The following is a 22,667-nucleotide window of genomic DNA, read 5'->3' on the forward strand; positions in this document are numbered from 1 at the left end:
ATGAACTGTATCAATCTGGTTCTCATTTCTGCAACCAATTTGTTTTCTAAACTCCATACAGCCAGTTGCATAAACAAATCCTTATTATAACCACAGAAGCAGCTGCCTCAGTTTCTGCTGTAACCAGCCATTTACAGATGATTCATTTGCTCAGGCATTTTTTTCCCCACATGCTAAAGTTTAGCTGTAAGAAACAGAGGCCATAGGTTATAAAGTTTTGTGAGGAACCAACAGAGAAATGAAGGTATTGCTCACAACACACTTCAGTCTGGTGCTCACACAGGTACCAGTGAGGGGGTTTTTCTATCTATAAATCAGACAATTGCAGGGACACACCACTGTGGTCCACAGGAAGGTACATCATTTATTTACTATTTTTAGCTTTATTTTTACGTGTACATCTGTACATTTCAACCAGATTCACAAAATGTAAAACTTGTGTTGTCAGAGTATTTCATACAGAGATTGACACATAGCTTCATGATTACTTAGAAGAACATGCAATAAGCTACAGAAAGTTTATGAAAATATTTTAATAGAAAATTTCAGTTAAATAAATTGCACAAGAAATCATGTTTTACTTGCAAGTTCTGTTTATAAGCTGCTATGAGACATTTCCTACTACCAAAAACAAAATAAATATAAATAATTACCTAAGATTCTTTAAATCTTACAATTGGACAACTGTTCCACTGTGTCTGCATTCTAAAGAATGGAAGTGGAAATTGTGCAGAAGAATGTTTTACTTTAAATAGTTGTCCAACTGTTATTGCTGTTTTTCAGAGAACCTGAAAGCATGCAATGAAAACTTCAAACTAAATAGACAGCTGAATGTACATATTCAGGTTGTTAACACAATTAAAATGCAAAAGATAACTACACAAGTTTCTCAAAATGTTGTGGTTTGTTTGTTTTAGGGGTTTTTTAAATATGTACATAGAGAACTGTACACAAACAGGGAAATAAAAAAGTTGCTTAAAAATGAAATAGAGTAGTATACAGTATTTACAACTTAAATGCCATCCCTTTTTTAACTGGGGCTAAACTATTACATGAGCATGCAGTACACCCACTCAAAACAAGTACCTTTTGCACACTATAACAGAGTCCTGTACAAAGCATAAATCAACTAAATGTTAAGTCACTCTTCTCCATCACAAGTTGTTGCTATCTTTGAGCTTCATAACTTTGCCTAGGTCACAACACTTTAGCTTAGGCAACTTCACAAGGTGAAGCTATGAACATCTATTTCTAATACAAGTTTGAAGAATGCATTCTGTCAACAAGACAGTTTATGGTGAGACACCAACAGTGTTCTGTTGTTTAAGTCATGCTCGGTGAAAAGCTGTACTGAAGGAGCACAAGTCTGTCAGTGGACTAATGGATATTTTTTACCTTTGTCATTTTTAAAGATTTTTAAATTCCCGTTTTCCTCTCCTCCTATTTGTTCAGCCAAATCCAAATGATTATAATACTTGTATTTGTAAAGCTTATAGTACAACTGTTAAAGTTATGAATACAGATGCTAAATACTTTTTCTAACTGTAAAATAGGTATTTATTCTTAGTGGCCTCTGTAAGCACTTATGAAGAATTATGTGCTATTCTATATATTGTCACAGTCAAAAGTTTAGTTCTATAGATACCTGATTATCCTCTAAAACACCCAAAATATTAAGGACCTTCAGAACTCCATTATCTGTATAAAATTTAGGCACATTTCAAACAAGCAATACCTCTAGCCAAGTAATGCTAAAAGGTTTTAGATTTTTAGCTCCCATGTATCTTATATTGGTGGATAATCCAAAATGGATTTTACAGTGTTGATACTAAATTTCTCAAGTGAGCCTAGAGAGTTAGGTCTCAAATCAAAAGGAATGCCATTTGTATCACTCAAGTATTGTTTATTTCACTGAAAATATTTCACTCTTCAGTATTCACTTTGCCTTAGAGTTGGTGTTTTGGTCCACAGAAGCAGCACAAAAGGACATATTGTCCATTCCCTTCAACAGCTATCAAATCCTGCTAGCATTCATGCAGTAGCTTCCTAAAGTCTTCAGTAACTACAAGATGAACAATCAGAAGTGACAAAATGCATGTTCCTGAAAGAAAATATTTCTTTAGATCATTATTTTAGAGTGCAATTGTTTTTATACCTGCTACACTGGGAGAACACCCCAAGCAGTAACACATCTTCACAGGCTTTGAGATATCCTTGTGATTACATTTAGAATTAATGCACAGCCTGAATTTCATGTCTAACTTCAGGCACAATTGTGGGAAACAGCAGAAACAGCATGCTTCAGGATATAATCTATCACAAATTTTGGATATCAAATGTATGTACTCAGGTTGAATTCTACTTTCTATGATAATTTCATTTCCCCAAAATTATGTGCAGCCTCATACACCAGTTAATGAACCCAGATGAAGATTTCACTGCTGTAACAGAGAATACTTTTCCCACTGAATTTAAAGGTTGTGATGGTGGTGACCAATGTCTCCACCAAATATCTGACCACTAGCCCAAGACAAATGTTCAGCTCTGTTAAATTCATCTCTACTCAAAGAATATTTATTACTTCAGCTGAGGATTAGAACAGTCTTTCCACCTGGGGCTGCTCCCAATCTAAAGACCAAAAAAAAGTTATAAATTAAAAGGTATCCCATCAATATGCTGGTGCAATGGTATGTTAAATTTTGGTAACTCTGAAAAAAGGTTTAGCATTTTTGTGTATTTAATACTCCATCATAATTTATGAACAACATTCAGAATTTCATTTTGTCTCAAATTACATGGGATTAGATTGGTTATTAGGATGAAAACTGTGACCTATCTCCACGTTTTTTCCCCTTAACTGAAATACCCATATGATAAAAACCCTATTTCTAGAAACAGAAGAGCAACTGAAAAGCATCTCAGGTTCACAATTGCATTTCTGGGCCTTATTAGAGTCACAGACTTTCTGGGGAGGGAGGCTAACTTATTAACCCACAACTCACTACACCAAGCAATACTATTGTGTCTATTCATTTGGAATTATACATATGTGATGTTGGATGGCTGTGTACAAAAACATCCAGTTTAATATGCTCATGATATAAATACTTAGATTTAATGCAGGCAATGCATTATTAAAATATGCCTAGTGCATGAAAGACATAAATTAAAACAAAAAGACCCAGTTCTTATAGTTATTAGAACTCAGACTCCATTACAGTTCCTCAGTATATATGTGCTCCCCACAACAGAACTCAAATACAAATTGTAAGCTAAATAAATATTAATGTACAATATGTTGTGACGGCAACACTATTTTCTTTATCAAAATCAAAACAATGTGCTTCAAAAATAGAAAGCTACTTTAGACAAGTTTAGACAAGCTTCACATCCATGTTGAATGTTCAAAACTGGTTAAATTATTGGTTTCTTCAAAAAAAATGCCAACAGCAAGTCTTGACTAGCCACAACACACAGCTTAGTTTCATAAATTCAAAATTACCCAGAAATTTAAGGACAATAATTTTTGGAACCTTTTTTTCCTGAAACATAGCTGCAGGTTTTGACTCAAAACAGAATTTTTTGATCTGGGGAATAAGTAAAGCCAATCAGAGTAGCGCCAAATGCTCCTCAGCTGCTTCCCAAGAAGAGAACCCAAAGAGCAACCACCTCCAGTATATGCCTACAGAGATTGTGGAAGCTCAGTTGAATGCCAGAGTCAAGGTCAGAGAGGTCATCTCCAAGGGGAATCTCCAAGCTCATCTGCTACTGACCTCCAAACTCCATTATCTCCAAGGAAATAATACTAATTAAACAATATTTGGGTCACTTAAGAAAGCTTTGGGTCAACAGAACCTGGTTCTATGTGTGATTTTGGCTGCCTAGACACCTGTTGGAAGAACAATACAGCATCCCACATGTTATCCATCAGGTTCCTGGAGTATGTAGAGGATAGATTTGGAATAAAGATGGTTAGATGTGCCAATCAAGGATGGGGCATTGCTGGACTTGCTACTTACAAGCCAAGGAAACCTGCTTTGTAAAATTCCAATCAGGGACAGCCTCAGCTGCCGTGGTCACAGTACTGGGATCCTGCTGAGCATGCTGAAGGTCAGTGTTAAAACAAACATTTTAGATTTAGAAGAGCAAACTTCACTACGCTCATAGCCCATGGGAAGGGTTGCTAAGGAGGATAAAGTACTGGGAGTTCTTCACCAACAGTCTCCTGGAAACACTAAACCAGCTCATCCCCTTTAAGGTCAGGAAAGAGGCAGAGCAAGAGACCTCCTTGGTTTAACTGTGAACCTCTGAATTTGCTCAAATCCAGAAGAGAAGTGTACCAGAGATGGAAAAGCAGAAAAATACACACTGAGAACTGGGACATTGATAGGATGTACAGAGAACTTTACGAAGTTCAACAAGGACAAGGGTAACATCTTGCACCTGGCAAAACACAATGCAGGAGTGCAGCACAGGCTGGGATGGACCTGTCTGAGGAGCAGCTCTGTGGAAAGGGATCTGGGGGTCCTGGTGAACAAGCAGCTCCATGTGAGTGAGCAGTGTGCTGTTATGGCAAAGGAAGCCAACAGGATCATTGACATGATGGATGGACTAGATCAACAAGAGCATCACCAGCAGAGTTAAAATCACCATTATCTCACTCAGCCACCTGACAGGCCACATCTGCAATACTGGGTTCTCTGTGTCTAGCTTTGGTCCCTGACATGCAAAAAACACACAAAACTGTGGACAGGCTGGAAAGACTCCAGAGAAAGGCCACGGGGATAATCAAAGGTCTGGGAAGCCTGACGTATGAGGAAAAGCAAAGAACTGGGCTGATTCTGCCTTGAAGAAAGAAGGCTTAAGGGAGCATTTATCAACATATTCCAATTTTCAAAGGGTGGCTAGAAAGAAGAGACTCCCTTTTTACAAGCAGTCACCTGGAAAAGATGAGGGGTAATGTGTACAAATTACTTTGTGATATTCCAGTTGGACACTGGAATAATGCCATTGGAACAAAATCACAGGGAAGTGTTGGACTCCCCAGTACTGGACACTTTAAAGACTTGATGCTGGGCTACCTTGTCTAGACCATGCTATTGACAGGAAAGGTTGGACCAGACCATGGCTGAGGTCCCCTCCAACCTGGTATTTTACAATTCTATGATCATACTGATAAATCAAAAGTGTGTGGAATGTTTAAATCTTTGATAGCAGCAGCTCCTAAAAAAACCAGTAGCTTTTCCACATTAAATAATATATTCAGTACTCCCCCTTCTTCCAAATATTAAACTGTGTCGATGCACTATTTGTTCTGCACAGTACAGAATGTGCACTTCGATACAACCCAGAGACAGGCAGAGCTGATTGAAGATAGTGCTAAAACATCTGTGTGGACAACACTGCATTGTCCAAGGGTGAACCAGGGTACCATCAGTGCCATTCACACACAAGATTCCTTTGTAGCTTCATTAAGAGGGGAAGGGGGACGGGAGGCTAGCTAAAGTAATTCTATTTTCTATTGGAAAAGCTGTTTCAGTTGTTAGCAAGTGTCAGGTATAAAACACACTCCACAAAGCCACCATTCACTCATTCAAATATACATATATACACAGACACACACACACAAACACTGACTAAAGCACCTTATGCTTAACAACACTGTTTCTAGGGATATGGAATGAAAGCTCCAAGTTTTGCAGACATAAGGCCACTTACACTTTCTTTCACTGCTGGAGTTATTAAGCAGTACGTTCATGCTGTGATCAAAGAACACTTCACAGACAAACTTTTCATCATTATAAACTCCTCACAACAAACAGCTGAAAACAAACTTCTATCAAATAAAGCCTTGTCCCTGTTAGGCCACTTAAGCATTACATTATCTGCCTGTCCCCTCTTGCCAGGCAATAATGCCATACAACGCAGAGAGAGCTAAACACACAACAACATTCTAAAAGTGAATACAAGTACCTATGCAATAAAAAATTATTTGGAGAAAGGTAGCTTAAAACCTGCAAAGATGCCTCCTTGTCCAAGGGGGAGAGTTACAACAGCAACAACTTCATTGGCACAGTAATTAAAATGAAGAATGAAGTTCATCAATACAAGCACATGTATCTCATCAGTTGGCAGCAGCCTGCTGTAGTTTAGCTTAGTGAAAGACAGCCAGCCATTGGCCAGTGGCAGCATAATAGCCTCCTACAAAAATTAAGAATTGAGATTAAAAATTAAGAATTTGGAACATGTGAATAAGTTTCAGTGTGAGACAAAGGCATGAGACAATCTAAATTACCGAACACAGCAAGTGCTTCGTGATGCGTTTGGTTTTGATCCAGACAAGCATTTCCAGGTTGCCAAAAAAAATGTTTTAAACTCTGTTGAACAAGACACTGTATCAAGTAACCAAATTAATCAGAAATAATCAAAGTATAACAAGAATGAAGATGTGACAATTTTTTTTAAATCCTCTCACCTAAACATATGTGTAACAAGGCACATTAGGAAAAATATCTTCAATCACTTTATTATTCAATTTGACATAAATACCTGAAACCAGTTTTCTCACAATTTAAGACAATGGGGGAAAGTTTCAATTGCTTGTTACAGATGTCATAATTTCATTGTCTATTAAAGTGCAATGGTCATGTGCCAAAAATTATAAGCAAAAAGTAAAAGACAAAAAAACAAACCACAGGAAAATTTTTGAAGACATTCAAAAACAGTGACAGTATATGTATTCAGCCACATTTTTGAAGCAATTAAAAGTAAAAATAACACTGAAAATATTTATAAACCTATACTTTAACTTGTTCCCTGCAAAGCCCATAACTTTGTATGTTTTCCAAACAGGACTTTGATGCTTTTAAAGAAAACAAAAACTATTAGCATTCCTAGCACTTTAAAGAAATGTGGAATAAGATAAAGGCAGACATGTTAGTTCATTATATTTTAAAGTACTAAGCAATGACTGGATTGCAAGTTATATTTTAAACATATTCTTTTAGGTGTGCAGTAGGTGCCAGTGTTTATGACAGTCCTGAAAGTCTTTTTGACATCATAACAGCAAAACCTTTGAGTGATTTATTCCCCGTCATCATTAAGAGACAACTGCTGAAAAGCATTAAGCTGAAAAAAGATGTAAAAGATTCCTCATTCTTCACAGAACTTTATGCCCTTTTAATTTTGTATTTCATAAATAATTAGTCATTAGACTTAATTTCTCTTTACTCCAAACACTCACATTTATGACATTCACATGCACAACACCACTCAGTCCCTTTTAAACTAGAAAAGCACAAACCACTAAAAGCTAAGTATTTGAAAGTTCTAGGTATCTTGACCTTTCCAAAGATACAAAGTGTTCAGAAACAAGGTAGTAAATACATTAGTGCTGCCCCACTTACAAATTTTTGGAGTACGGTAACTATTTTATTACACTTAATATTTTTGTTCAGTAGAAAACCAAGACATCATATTGTTAACCCTTTCCATTTTCCTCATAGGTTTCCTCTGACAGTTTGTTGTATTTGTGTTTTCCTTACAGAATGCATGTAGGGGTAAGGTTCCTACCAGCGCTTAATAAAATATAGGGAGTTCATTTGCAATGAGCACCCTTTCTCTGAGGTTTGCAGAAGGGCTGGTAGCCATGTGTATGCTTAAGACAAAGTAATTTCAAGGAAAACAACAGTTTAAGATTTGTTTGTGCATACACAATGGCTTGTACTTAGTAACCTTCATATAGTCACCCTAAACTCCTGATTTCTGACAGGCTAAAATCACAAAGAAATGTGCCAAGGAACGAAACTGCCACGAGCCATTCTTCACACAGTGCTAATTATATCAGGGTTGTTAAAGCTGTGGTTCTTAAACCCCATCAAAATTAATCTACATTTTGAAACAGATCTAACAGTTGTTTTGAATGCTGAACAAGAATATTCAGCATTCAGAGAGATTCTTCTAACACACAAAAGTCAGCTATCTTGCTATTTCACCTGAATTCAAGGAGAATTGTGCACATTCACAGAATTCTTCTACATTCCAGAGCTTACCCAGCCACCCGCTCAGAATCAAACCCCAAGTTTGGCACACGGAACAGCTTTCAGGACGGCCCCTCTGTTTCCTTCCAAGGTGTTAAGGACAGTGATGCCACCACCAAGCAGGGACCTGCCTGGCAGCTGCTGCAGGTGCCCCACATCCATCCCTGGATCTCACAGGGATCCCCCCGGCCCGCGATGGAGGCACGTTAAGGCGCAGTGCAGGAGTGCAGCAGTTCCAACACTAGAGGACAGCCTGCTCATTTGACTGAGCCTCGAGATTTGTAGTGCACTTTCCACATAGCTTCCTTCCTCTTGCACCAGAATTCGAGTTCATAAGCTGATGAATCCACTGTCAGGACGCTTCTCTTCAGATTGAAGACATTTTTCTCCCCCCTTTCTACATGAGCTTCAAAGCGTTGCAAGAATTCTTGAAAATGAGATAATTAATGTCAGTACTGTCTGTCCAACACCAAAGACAAGAGCTTCTAGAGGAGCCATGTTCTTTCCTGCTACTCTGTAAATTCCAGCTACTGCAGCACCTAAGGATCACAAGGAAAACAATGATCAAACCACAGAAAAAGCCAAGGTTGAAATATATGACAAATTATCTACTCTATGTGACACCTATTTATAGAACATTATCAAACACTGCATTGCTTCATGGCATTACACAATTACCACCCTTGCTTGTATTTTTACAGTTATATATATCCTTCAAGAATGATTTTCCCAATTGAACCAGATCAACTTTTCCATCATCAGTTTAAGAAAATCAAATCTTGTTGTTTCCCTTTACACATCTTCAAATTTTTTTTTAACATTTTTTGCCTTGTGCCAGTTTGAAAAGGTAGCAAGACAGTCCTCTAAAAATTGACCAGGTCTGAAGAGTGGTTTAATACTGCTTGTATAGGCAGGCAGAAGACAAGAACAATAAAGCTGCTAGTGTCAACAAAACAATTGCAAACACACATTGACCAGCTTCATTTAATATTTCAGCTGAATAAACTGGTTATACTAAATGAGTTTATTTCAACTTAAAGTACTGAATTGTTAACAATTGTTTAGTAAATCCAGCAAAACATGAAAAAGGCCAAAGTATTGCAGTGTTTGCCATAAATGTGTATGAGAGGAAATTTCTAACCAATACAATTAGATTTTGAGCTATAGCACATAAAAAGATTCTGAACTCAACAGATCATTTTTCTTGTACATTTGTGTGCAAATTCACATTTGAAATATAATCTAAAGAGGCCAGGATCAACCTCAACCAAACCCAAAACTTAATTGCAGACCTTCAGTATGTATTGTCTCAGATGTTATCTAGTCATAATTAAATGCCTTCAGAGATCACACAGGCTCTTTCAGGCTCAAAGAGAACTGAAAAGTCATCACAATTTTTTTAAATAATAAGCAAGATTTAAACAAAAAATGGGACTTTTTTTTTGGTTTTGCACAGTTACTAACAGGAATAGTCTGCTGGAGTGATCAAAAATCCATCAGTGACACAGAAATACATCGAGTCACAACAGATTTTCTGAAAGTACAACCAGCATCTGAATCATCTGACATCTTCAAAAAGTAACACCTCAGTTTCACAACAGCTTTAGGAAGAGTAGAATTCAGTCATGACTGTGGCCATAACAGTACTTACAAACACTATTAATCACACTGTTAGGCAATTTTTTGGTTATTTTTATTGTTTTTTTTTTAAACATATTCTGTAAAGTATATTTTGCCTGAAATATCTCACCAGAAGGCTAGCCTTATGATATTTCACTCAGCTACCTTTCATGAGCTTTTCCATTTGTTCCTTGGCTAGCTGCTGTGAAAACTTGAAAGAGATCCATTAGACTGAGCCCACTACTGACATTAAAATTATTTTTCAGATTGAACTCTCAAAGAGAATTCAAATTGGCCAAAAAAGTATACCAGAATTGTCACTACTAGATCAGTAACAGAAATTTTGGGCTTTAAGAAAACACTGAGATACTCTGGGAAGTATCCAGAAAAAAGCAATAAAAATTTGGTAGTTTGCTAATTATGTATTATTACACAAATAACAGTGTGCAGTACAACCTGTAATGCATAATCCAGCACAGATGGTATGGAGCCAAAAGTATGTACAATAGGCTGCCAATGAGGGAAATGAGAATTTGTTACCAAAAAGGAGTGTGCTGGGGAAGAGGAGGAAGGACAGGCCCTTCTGGATCAAATACAGCTAAAATCCTTGCCTTAAGCTGCCTGGTGTTTATATATTCTTGTCTGGCTTGGTGGGATATTTTTGGTTGTTGCTTTGTGGGTTTGTTTTTATTAGGGTTTCAGTTTTTTTGTTGTTTTTCTTTTTTTTTTTTTTTTACTGTATTCCCTTCTGATTAGTAATTTTTCAATACCTTTTTAAAATTTTATTTAATACCTAATTTAATTTTAATTTTTTAATTTCCATGACTTTTCAAAGCTAAGAAACAGAGGAGTCTCCTGCTTTTCTATATGCTGCTAAAAAGGTTCCAGAACATTAGAAAGTTTGAAAAATCTTCCTGACCAAAATTAAACTTACATTTTGCAATAGTCTATGCTGCCTTCATTCTCCTACACAAACAATGCAGAACACTGGAAATGCAAAGTGGAAATTGAAGTCAGTTGGCTATTTCAATTTCTTAAACACTGGACCAGGCATATTCAAATAGCTGATATTTCAACTTGCATGTCTCAGTTTGCAGCATAATAGCGATTAAAACTCCTCTTTAATATTTGATCACCATAATTTGCCTTCAAAAGCTCCCCACAGAATTTCTATCAGTATGAAACAACCGAATTCTGGCCAGAAACAAAAAATGCTTCAAGGTAAAAGTAGTTGCCTAAGCAAGCTGCAATGCTCTGTGCAAAACCTTTGGGAACAGCATAACAAGTCTATAGTCTAAGCTTGGAGAAGTTCTCAGATGAATCTGCACACAAACAGGATTGCTTACGTGATAAATGCTTTGACCTGCAAAACTGGATGCCAAAAATACAACTGTGTTGCTCCTTTTTTTTATGCAAAGATAAAAGACACAGAGTACTTTCATTTGAGAGACACTGATCCTGAAACCTCCCCACCACAGAAAGCTGTGAAAGTCTCTACTTGGATCTTTCAACACCACATTTCCTATCTCGGTTCTTCAGAAATGCTCCTGCATGGCTGACCTTGTAACAGGCCACTGCCATTTTAATCCTAAGACAAAAATCAGCATAACATATAACATAAGGCACTCAAGTAGTTCCAACTTATCTTAGCAAAAAAAAAAAAAAAAAATCCAACCTCCCCCAAAAAATAGCTATACTGAACCATACTGTGTTAACTGGTGGAAATTCTAAGATGAGAAATCTGTAGCAATTAAAACAACATTTTGAGGAAAGTTTTAGTGAAACTTCTCATACATTTGCATTTTTATTTAGCCTTGAAAAACAATAGTCAGGAATGTCTTTCAGCAGCAATAAGAAATAATCTGACACAAATCCTCTATGAATGAGTAGTGATTCCACTATTCTGATAACCTGGGCAGAACACAGGAAAACCAAAGTGAAAGGTGGGAAGTTTTGCCTTCAGACTATATGGTGGTTGCTAGTATTAAGGTGCCTAACTTGAAAGGTCTGTGAGGGTAAGGAAATCTTTTTTGCAACACTGAAGATTCTGGGGCAGAAACTACTGCTCAGTTAACATAGGCACCATTCAACACATGGTTTTTAATGCTGAGAACCCCTTACCAGCACTGTTGCAGGCAAGAGTGTGCTTCTTTCCTGAAAAAATAGCATTCACTATTTTTCCCCCCACAAGAGAAAACTCAGCATGCTCCTACTTGCTTGGGAAAGCTACTGTAGTCTATTTATAAATTTGATAAACAAAGCTGGATATGATAAAACCAAAGAATGACTAAAGTATCCTAGAGGTTTTATGGCCCATGTTTCAGTGCTGACATAGATAACAGAATTTCTTGGGAAAGATGAAAAAGCAGCATCTGATACAATAACTCTAGATGAGGACAGATGAGCAGCATTTCCTCAAAACATTGTTGGCAACAAATTCGTGTCGTATTTGGTCAGGTGTAAGCCTTCCACATTTCACTATATAACACACTCCTACTTTCTGCAATGTTTTAAATATGAGTGTGGTTTTTAACAACAGCTCTGTGAACCTTTGGGCTTTAACAGAGAAAACTGTTGCATCTATCTGAGGATACAATGTCAAGAAATAATGAAAAAATGTATTTTGAGTGATGGCCATTCATGTAATTCCATAAGAAACTCTGTAACACATGCCCTTGCCAAACAGTATAACACCTAGAACATCAGCAAAGCTTAATTTTTCTTTTTTGGGAGGTGAGGAGAAGCCACTCTATAACTATTGCAAAAATCCTTAATAAACAATTAACAATTAACTAAGAAAAGCAGTTTGGTCTTTTTTTTTTTTTTTAAGTTAGATGTAAAATAAGAAAGGAAAAAACCCAAAACAACAATAACAAAAAAAAAAAAAAAAAAAAAAAAAAAAAAAAAAAAAAAAAAAACCAAACCAAAAAAAAACCAAAAAAACCCCAAAAAAACCCCAAAAACCAGACAAGAACAAAAGGCAGACTTACTGGTTATCATTGCTCCAGTTACAGAACCCAGAAATCCAATGCTGACCACAATGACAGATATCAGCCTCCCCTGCCTATGCCTCTGCAGCATCACAAACATTAACACTCCCACAGCACCATGGACAAAGAGAGAGGAGAAGAGAGCCCAGAGGAAAACCCAGTACCACATCTCTGAAAGAAAGCAGTCAAATAAAGGGTTAATGTTTTTAAGATAAGAACTTCATAAGTAAGAAACTTTAAAACATTGCAAACAATCAACAGTAGGAGACAATCAATACTGATTTCCATTTTAAAAGTGATACATGTGACACCATCAGCACATGCTAAAGACTCTTTCCTCATTTCAGCAGTCTGTCATAAAGGACTAGCTGAATTGCACTAAAAATTATGAAAAGGATTTTGGCAAAAATATTAATTCAGATTTTTTTTACAGGTAGCCATAATTCCTTAGATGGCTTCATTAAATAGTGTTGACTGCAATTTCATAGTGGGCATTGTAATTGCTTCTGTCAAATGAAATATTCTGACACAAAGACTGAAGGAGGAAAAAGTCAAGAACTGGTTTGGGGTTTGTTTGGGTTCTGAGTTTTTGTTTTGGGGCAGGTGTGGATCTTTTGTTGTTTCCCAACCCTCCACACTCACAAATAAGAGACAGCATCAGGTAACATCAGATGGGAGAACTGAGATTAAAGACTTTAGCTTATCTACACCCAGGAGCTGTAACAGAGTGCTCCATCAAAGTAGCTTCAAAAGTGCAAATAAAAACATTATCATTTTAACAAGAAATTTTAACACATCTAACTCCTTGCTTCTAATTCCTTAGTAGAGAACTTCAGAGAGAGGCAGTGACTATTATTTGAATTACCAAAAAGGGCGTCAGATCATGAGAATGTTTGGAGCACAAACATTTCTTTGAAGAATGGCAGACATGATGAGCACCTTCAAAGAAAAGAGCTGGAACCCTGGAACCATCAATGGAGCTACACAATAACTCAAGAAACTTTCTCACTTGCTGTCAACTTTCTAAAAACATTCTACAAATCAAAAGGGTGAGTAAATAAAAGAAAAAAAAACCCTTTTAAGTGAGCTACAGTGGGTATGTATCATTACAGAACTTAGCAAATTAGGGTACATATTCCATAATCCCATGACACTGTCATTAATTCAGCTTTTGCTGCAGTTCCCCTCAAAAATAGAACAAAACAAAAAACCCCAGCTTCCTTACAAAAGCAAGATACTTATTGCTTATGAGGCAAGCCTGTATTAAAGTAGCTTGACTCATATCAACTATTTGAGGAAAAAAATACAACCCAATTAGCTAACTTTAAAAATACTGAGCAGCACAAAACATACTGTGAAAAGATGCTGAGAAAAAAAATGTTGCTACACAATAACCACAGCCCTGGGAGTCCATTGTCAGTAGGATATGTATATAGATAGCACAGATAGAGAGTTTAAGCTTTTTTATTTAGCAGTACTTTGGGAGTTGCTCAACCCTTCCCCTTTCACACAATGAAAATCTGTCTGCCCAAGGACGTACAGCTCCTCTAAATCATGAAAGCCAAAAGACTCCTTTAAAAGAGCAGCAAGGAAGGTGGCTGGCAAATCCACATCCAATGAATTCTTCAACTGTAGTTCAAGCTTTTCCTTCTGAGTGCCTGGGTACATGTGTCCACATCCTGAGGGTGGCTCAGAGCAGCTCTCATCAGATCCTCCATCCCTTCACCCCTGGCCCCAAGACGGGTGTCAAAAATCTTGGCAAAAGGATAATGACCATGGTACTCTGTTCCACTAAATTAATGTCTCATCATCATTCCCAGAAGCCACTGTGACAGAACAGTGGCAGGAGTGTCAAGCAGTCACTCCACAAACTTCCTTACTAAAATGAAGAAAGACTGGCTGACCTAATCTGTGGGAAGGGAACCTTTCCTGCTGTCCCTAACAGGCCTGGTCCATTACTAGCACAGCCTGGGTATTTCCATTGTTTTATTCAAGTGGCAGCACATAAACAAAAGGATTAACCAAAGATCCACCAATATAGAACATGGCAGCCCTGCCAGACCTACAGTTGGACAACAGGAGGATTTATTAACCAACCTGGACCAAGAAAGTCTGTGGGAATCTGCCACTGCCACACCCCGTAATTTCTACAGGATTTGCTAGGCACTGCATCACCTTTTAGGAAATTGGTGTTTGTAGGCATTGCCAACTTTTATCAGGTAGAAAAGACAAATGACTTCCAGTCTTAGGAAAACTCACTAGGATGACTGTATTTTTAGAAGAAAATGAAAGCTTATGGGAAGGCAAACTACTCCCCTGTAACTAAGAAACCAAAAATATTTACAAACTCTTACACAACAAAATAGCTCGCACAGTGAGCGACGATCTTTGGTCTTATTTACATTCCAAATAAGGCTCAAGGAAAATTAACATCACCCCTCACTTTATATTTAGGGCAGGAGGCTTGAGAATAGAACCAGCACCAAAATGTCCTGTTGGCTAAAGAAATATAAACTTCAGTTTTTGCTACACACTTTCTCCTCCTACTCTTTAAAAGCAGCAGGCATATTGAAAAGGAAATTAGAGAGCATCCAGAAATATTCTTTGTTTGACACAAAAGCAGCTGGAGCTTTGTTAAACTATGACCTCCCTTCATTAAGACATGATGTATGTCTTAAAACATCATGTAGGAGCTGAAACAGGACAATCACTTCCAAGCACATTCCCTAGGAAAGGCCAGAAGTTATCCTTTCTTATCCTCCTTTATTTACTCTTTCTATGCCTGCTAGTTCAACACATTTATTTACTTCTGCTTGTACGGTGAGTGATGAAGCCAGCCAAGAAAGTTGTTTAACAGGGATGAACAAGGTAAGGAGAGAGAGAGAGAGAACCCTTCAAGCAAATCAGGAGACCTTAAGCTCCATTCACCTAGAGGACAACACAGACACTCTTACCCTGATATGGTGAGGGCAGAGAATTATTCACGTTCTGTAAAATTCAGTATCACCTAACCCCTGAACCACAAAGAGAGATGACTCTCAAAAGCAGTATGTCAGAGTAACACTGAAAGACACAAAGAATAGCTTAGGAATAACACTGAGAAGTGCCACTAAAGAACAGAGAAAGAGAATGAGGACCTCTGAACACAAATGGCCAAGACTTCACTTGTTCAAAAATGACTGAGTAGTTTGATTGCTGAATTGACTTGCACCATCTCTAAGGAAGAGGAAGTGAGACTGAAGTGTCTCAGCTATTTATGTCCTATACACTGACTGATCCTTTAAGCAGCATAAATTTATGTATTGCTACCCTGACAAAAAAAGCACAGTCCAATTTCAGTCTTTGTGCAGCTATTCTAATTAGCTGGCTCTTTTGACAGCATCAGCTGCTGTTACAGAGGTAATGATTTACCTATATCTGTCAGACAGATTCAAATACTCACATAGCCTCAGTTCATTTAGTCATGCCCTCAAAGAGATATGAATAGTACAAAATAAAATAAAAAAAACCCAACAAAATTCTTGCAACTTCTTTTGCTTGACCCTAAAAAAAGTCAGAGTTTACTTTTAAAGTATCCAAGTTACTTGAAGTCACCAAAACACAACATACATTATCAAAACTCCACAGTTCCTAGAGAAACACAGGAACTAGGGCAGGCCCAGTAGTTTACAAGCATAGTGACATTCAGTAAATTGCAAAGATGTCACAGCTCTTCTAATAGGAACAACTGAGATATATTTTTCATGTTTAAAATTCTTAGTGCTTAAACTGAAAAGAAGATTTAAGACAGTGTTTATGCTCCTTTCCTCTGGTTTGCATCAGTTGGGGATTTTTTTCCTACCAGAAAAGCTGCAAACTCAAATACCTTGTAATTAATGCCCAATCACATCAGTTTTAGAGCACTTTGTTAACTTTGGCATTCATATATATCAGATAGATATCATGCATACATTATGCTTACGTACTACAGATAAACATTATATATATATATTAGTGTAGGCATACACAACATTAGAGATTGGGAAAAGACTTATGAAAGCATGTTATTGTTTAGAATAACATTCATATCACTTCCATCTTAGAAAGACTTGAAGTTGCACTCCATCACCAGAAGCAGATAAATGATTTTCAAATATTAGCTATATAATGTATCAATATGCTGTCCTACTGCCACTAAGCTTCAATAAACATGGAGTATCTCCTTAGTCCTTCATCTTCAGCACTCCTCCTCTAGCTCTAATCTTGTTTTGCCAGATGAATAATGATTGCCTACAACATGTCATAAATCAAAATTGATTACTCCAAAACAAAGTGTCTCTCTCTTTCTATTCTAAGCCCTGTACCCAGCCTACTGCTATCAGTTACAAGTAGTCAAGCAATAAGCACCTGTACTAAGAATACAAAAATACAGATTTAAGTCAACAAGGTAGCACTCATCAAATTTAGAATTAGAAAAACCAGTAATGTTAGATTCCTGTAGCTTATAAACTCAAAGCACTCAGATGAAGTGACAGCTATAATAACTGCAAATGTAACTCAGCTCTTTACATGCTATATTTTTTTCTTCAGCACCAGGTCCTGTCCCTAATTATTGTATTAACTGGTACTTTCAAAGTTATCAACAATACAGTCAAAGTGTTCTTTGGAGATGTTAAGATTTTTGCTGCACTAAGTGGGGAAAAAAAGCACTTTGCTGAGGATCATTTAAATCTCAAATTACAGACTAGTCCTCTCAAGTAACAGCATAGGGGGCAAAGAAAATCCAGACAATCTGGGAAAAATTAGCACAAGATGGAGCTTAGGAGCTTCTATTAGTAGAAATATTGCCAAGTCCTTTATTGTGGAAGCAGCCCTTAATTTTTATTTTACTGGATACTAATAATGGGATTTTTTCTCTGTTTTCAGTTCAATTTCAGCTGCTATCTGATCTGCTCTAGCAAACCCTAGACTCTAAAACACAACCAGCTCATGTAAAGGAGATGTTCTTGGTATTTACTGGAGGAGGTAACAAAGAGTGAGGTAAAAGCCACCCCACCTCTCCATGACTCCCAAAGCCTTACTTGCACCTCCCAGGAGAGGTCAGGAAGAGAGGAAGCAAGCACCCCATGGTGATGGGCTTGTGTTCAGCTAAAAGGAACAACACCAGCACCTTCAGCTGTTACAGGGTGTGATGGGTATGGCAGCAATGAACTTGTCTGTGGTCTCCTGGGTGTTTGAGGCCACGAACGAAAGACAGGATTTCCCTTTTTTTATGTTGAACCTGATTCACATATATGGTGTCAAAATAATCTTTTAGTTTCTCATTAACAGGAAAAAGAACCCACCAAAACTAAGCTATTAGGGTATGAAGCATTCCTAGCTTAGGCTGGAGTTCATATCAGGACCCTGTTGAAAAATTCAGAAAATTAACATATTTTTAAGAAGGAAGCTGATAACATTTTGCAACATGTTTGTGAACACATAATCAATATGGTTTATCTAAAGGAGATAAATCTTCATTTGTGCAACTTTAAAGTCCAGTCCAGACCACAACATTAAGTCCAAAAGTAGACAGGAGGTAGTCTTGAATATTCATGGAACATGGCATATTAATGATTTTCTTGTCCCAGTATTCTGGGGAAATTTCTCCTTATACCTAACAGTGGTGCAAAAGGGAATAGATTAAGCAGTCAAAGAAGATAAACTCGTTCACAAACCTATTTTCTTGGCAGGGAAAAGAACAGAATTTCTGGTCTTGAGCAAAGTTTACCTTGATAAGGAGTAAGGAAGGGCTCGTAACTAGTTCAGCTTTTTGATAATATCAATGATTATATCAATATATATTCTAACCTGTGGAAAAGATTTTTAAGCCCAGAGCAAGTTTTGGACTGTTGACAGTCCATGAGAACATTCAGGTCAACGGGTTATGGCTGTAAGAGCAAACATCGTTTAAGCACAAAATTAGAAACCGCCACTACAACTGGCAGTGACACATTCCCCAACAACACTACAATGGACAAAAAAGTATTTTTCGTATTTTTAAGCTAAAAAGAAAATACATTCCACATTAAAAATACCTTATGCAAGCCCTTATCTTATTGAAAAGCACTGAGAAGTGAGCTGATATTAACACTCAGCACTGAATTTCATAGAAACGCCTATGCTGCACAATGATCTAATAAGAAAAATTTTATAGAGGATGTGTGGCACAAAGCAAAGTGAAATCCATTGTGAACTTTTTCCTTTAAGAGTACAAGTTTTAAAATAGGTATGTTAAAGTAACTACAACTACTCAGGAAGTGAACTGTGTTTAGTGTGTCACCACACTAATACCTGGAAACTCTAATTATCAGACACACGCTACAAAGTTCATAGACCAGATAAATATGAAAAGGTTAACCTTTTTTATTACACTAAGATGCATCCTGAAAGTTAAAAGAGCAATAAAGATAATCACTTTCTGTTTGCTACAGCTTCAACTTCAGTTACACTTCTATTTTCATCCCACTTCTACTTCCATCACACATCTTCCACCTCTAAAAGATTAAAAAAGAAAACAGAATATATCTATTAACCATTAATATAGAGTGCAAAAAGGTGACATAATACTCTTTCATAAATATTAGATTATTTCCATAACTTTAAAACCTACTCCTACTCAACATTTTCCACTAATCTGTCACCAGCTAATACACCCCTACAACGGAGCAGAAAGAATTTACTCAGTTACATCTCTGCTATTGACACCCCATCCTGTTTGTTCAGAGCTGGAAGCTTATGCTTTTCTTTACACAAGGACAGAACAAGAGAAGATACCCCTCTCCACTGTATGCCTTGGGTCTCACAGTAGTCCACACCCATTTTTAGCCTGAGACCGAGCAGAAAAAAGACAGTTCTGGCCAAGAGTCAGTCAAAGCTCCCCTCTCCTAAAAGAGGATGAAGGACCTGACTCTACTTTGGTTCACATTATTTCTTTTGTAACAGCCGAGTCTTTAAGAATCCCAGATGTTTAAGATTACAACTACTTGTCAGAAAACAGCTGTCACCTCATTCACTCCCACAGGTCTCATTACCCACAGGTGTACTCAGGGGTAGTGGGGGAAGTCTCTGATTCTCCACACTCAAAACTTTGTGGTTTTCTAGTTGGTTTTTTATAGCTCTCTGTCAAATGCCAATGAGCATATACCCACAAGGGGAAAAAATAAAATAAAAACCCAACCACCTCCACAAACATACTCCAGCCTTCCATACGCATTTATACACTCACACGCTTTCTACGATCCTTCACTCACGCACAGGTACTCATCACTTCGCTCGCATACACACACCCTATGCCATTAGCCTTATTATACGTGGGCATAAAGAAGTGCGGGAGCACATCCCCCACGGTCATGTCCTTTGCACGGGCAGGCATCGCAGACACCGGGCACACACCCCAGCCCAAGCAGCACCTCACACAGACCCCGCCCGACTCCCGGACCCCACAGCAGGCACAGACACAGACACACAGACACAGACACCCGATGTACCCGCTCACAGAACACGCATGCAGGCACCCAGAGAGACCCGGCAACACCAGCACCAGCCCTCCCTCCGCGCAGCACACAGGGAGACCACCGCCACCGCCACCCCCCGCCCTCCATTGTGCGGCGGCCCCGCAGCGCTGCCCGCAGCCCCCGGCCCGCCGTGCCCCGTTACCCGTGAGGCTGCGGAGGACGGTGCCGTGAGCCCACAGGCTCAGCACTTGCTGCACCGACAGGTTGATCATGGAGTTGTCCCCCGCTTCCACCTTCATGGTGCCGCCGCCGGGCGGGGTCCGGCAGCCGCCGGGCCGCGGGGCGGGAGGGAGACGGCGGCGAGGAGCGGCAGGGCGGGGAGGCGGCCGAGGGAGCTCCGCGCCGCGGAGGAGACATCGAGGACGGAGAGGGGGAGGCGGCGGCCGGGGGGAGCCGGGCGCTCTCGGGGGAGGAGGGGAGCCGGCCGCTGGCGCTTCCCTGCCGCTTAGGGGCAGGGCCGGGCGGCGGAGCCCATCATCATCATCATCACCATCATCATCATCTCCGCCTCCTCCATCAGCAGCGGCCGCCGCCGCCTCGCCGGCGGCATCGTCACTCCGGTCACCGGCATCACCTGGAGCGAGGGCGGGGCGGCCGCGGGCCGTGCCTAGGCGGGCGGCTCCATGCGGGAGCAGCGGCGGCAGCGGGGCGGCTCCCGGCGCCAGAGGCGGCCGGAGGGGAGGGAAGGGAGCGGCGGGAACGGGAGCGGGAGCGGGGCAGCGGGAGCGGGAGGGCGGCCCCGCGCAGGCGCGGCGGGAGGAGCCGGGGGCGCCGGCTCCTCCCTCCAAACCGAGAGCCAGCATTGGGAATCACGATTTGAGTCAAAGAGGGCGGGAAAGACTGGGAATGCCGTGGGCCCCCAAAGAAACTTGCCTTAGCAAGAAGTGTCTCAAATAAAATCTGCATACACCTATGGGTAGACATAAAGGGGAAAATGAAGTGATAACATTCCATGGTGTTAAAGCTGGTATTTAAGTCGATGCTGCTGAGTGCCTTTAAACATCGGAGGAGACCAAAATGCAGAATCTGAATTCTGATAAGAGCGGTGTTTTCACCTCGCTGCTCGCAGCCTCAGCACACGGAGCTCCAGAGGGCGCGGGCGGATTCAGCTCCACGGCTGCCTCGGCGGGGTCTGGGGACACAGCCCCGGCGGAGCAGGACGGCGCCGGGACAGAGGAGCGGACAGCACAGGGGGAGCGCCGCTCGGGAGCGCCGGGGCTGCCGGGGCGCAGGTGACAGCACATGTCGCAGCGGAAAAGCTGCCGTCCCGAGCTGCCGTCCCGAGCTGCCATCCCCAGCTGCCGTCCCGAGCTGCCATCCCGAGCTTCCATCCCGAGGCATCATCCCGGCAACGCTGCGTGACGTCCCTGCCCGTCCCTTTGAACCTCGCAGCTCCGCCGTCACTGCGGCCGCAGATTAAAGCCACCGAAAGTCAGAAAACGTCAGAAATCGTGAGCGAATCTTTACTCCGTGCTTTTGCTTTCTTTAGGTAATAAAGAACAGAGCCTTTAAGCTGGATGCGGCTTCTTGCATGGCACAGTGCTTACCGTGTGAAAGCCAGCAATCATCCCGCATCCATTCTTAAATATGCATCCCTAGGCCACGTGTAGTGCCCACACTTCCTCGCTGGCATTTCTTCAGCAGTGCTTGCTACAATACCTCATAAACATAATTTTATGTCAGCATCCTTTGATGGAAAGGGTTGGAGAGGTAAAGCAATTTATAATAAAATTTGCAATTTATAGATTAAGAGCCAGGACAGATAAATCAGCTCATATCCTGCTTGATGCCAGTGACCCGATTTTTTTCAGATAGATTTATGCAGGATGTCTGGTTCAGGGCTGTGCTTCCAAAGCCTTTTGCAGCTGACAGTACTTGGCATTTCTGCAAGTAGGTATCGAGCCAGGCAATGAGAAACTCGCAGGGAGCAGCTCCCTAGGGGGCTCTGGGTTTCACTGGTTAAGCATGGCATCTCTGATGGAGAAGGAACTCAGCTGCTGGGCCAGGTCCCTGTCCCATGATCAAGAGAAGGTCCTTTCTCTTCCTCTTCTTATAACCCCACCACTTCACAGCTGTGTAAGTCAGGCCCTACAGAAAACAGTTCCCTTCATTATACAGTAGTGATTTATTTTTAGGGCAGAATTATTCCATACTTGGAGTAGGGCTCAGTAAGAAAATAGCATAAAATTTAAGTTTGAATGTGAAACAGACAATGAATTATTTAGGAACAGTTTTTATGGTTTATTCTTTTTAATTCCTGCATGCCAAACATTGAGAAAACAAACATTTTTAAATGTCCTTAAATAAAATCCCTACCCCTAAATTTATTTTTGTTGCAGACTAATGTCCCAAGAACCAGGTACACTCTGCAGGACACTGTGGTGTAATAGAACTTACAGTAAAAAGGGAGACTACTTTTGTTGACCATTTTATCTCATAAATCTTCTATGACAACCTACTGACAGATGTCAGCAAGACTATCT

The 22,667-nt window shown here is 39.7% G+C and overlaps 1 protein-coding gene across 1 annotated transcript; it reads right to left on the reverse strand.

The window, feature by feature from the left end:
- Positions 1-339: 339 nt before the first annotated feature.
- TMEM170B (transmembrane protein 170B) lies at positions 340-20,770 on the reverse strand. The gene is made up of 3 exons (XM_063160727.1): positions 20,327-20,770; positions 12,650-12,820; positions 340-8,578 (listed from the first exon to the last, which is right to left on the reverse strand). Exons 1-3 carry the CDS (start codon positions 20,421-20,423, stop codon positions 8,448-8,450), a joined length of 399 nt encoding a protein of 132 aa, XP_063016797.1. The 5' UTR covers positions 20,424-20,770; the 3' UTR covers positions 340-8,447.
- Between the last annotated feature and the right edge of the window lie 1,897 nt (positions 20,771-22,667).

The sequence above is a fragment of the Melospiza melodia genome, chromosome 1, assembly GCF_035770615.1.
Source record: "Melospiza melodia melodia isolate bMelMel2 chromosome 1, bMelMel2.pri, whole genome shotgun sequence".
NCBI classification, from domain to species: domain Eukaryota; kingdom Metazoa; phylum Chordata; class Aves; order Passeriformes; family Passerellidae; genus Melospiza; species Melospiza melodia.

What these genes read in the sequence shown, in the direction of transcription:
- TMEM170B (XM_063160727.1), bottom strand. Translation starts at nt 20,423, where the DNA reads ATGAAGGTGGAAGCGGGGGACAACTCCATGATCAACCTGTCGGTGCAG. An exon ending in CGTCCTCCGCAGCCTCACGG is followed by an intron (nt 12,821 to 20,326) that starts GTAACGGGGCAC and finishes GCTTTCTTTCAG; the next exon opens with AGATGTGGTACTGGGTTTTC. An exon ending in AACTGGAGCAATGATAACCA is followed by an intron (nt 8,579 to 12,649) that starts GTAAGTCTGCCT and finishes TGTGATCCTTAG; the next exon opens with GTGCTGCAGTAGCTGGAATT.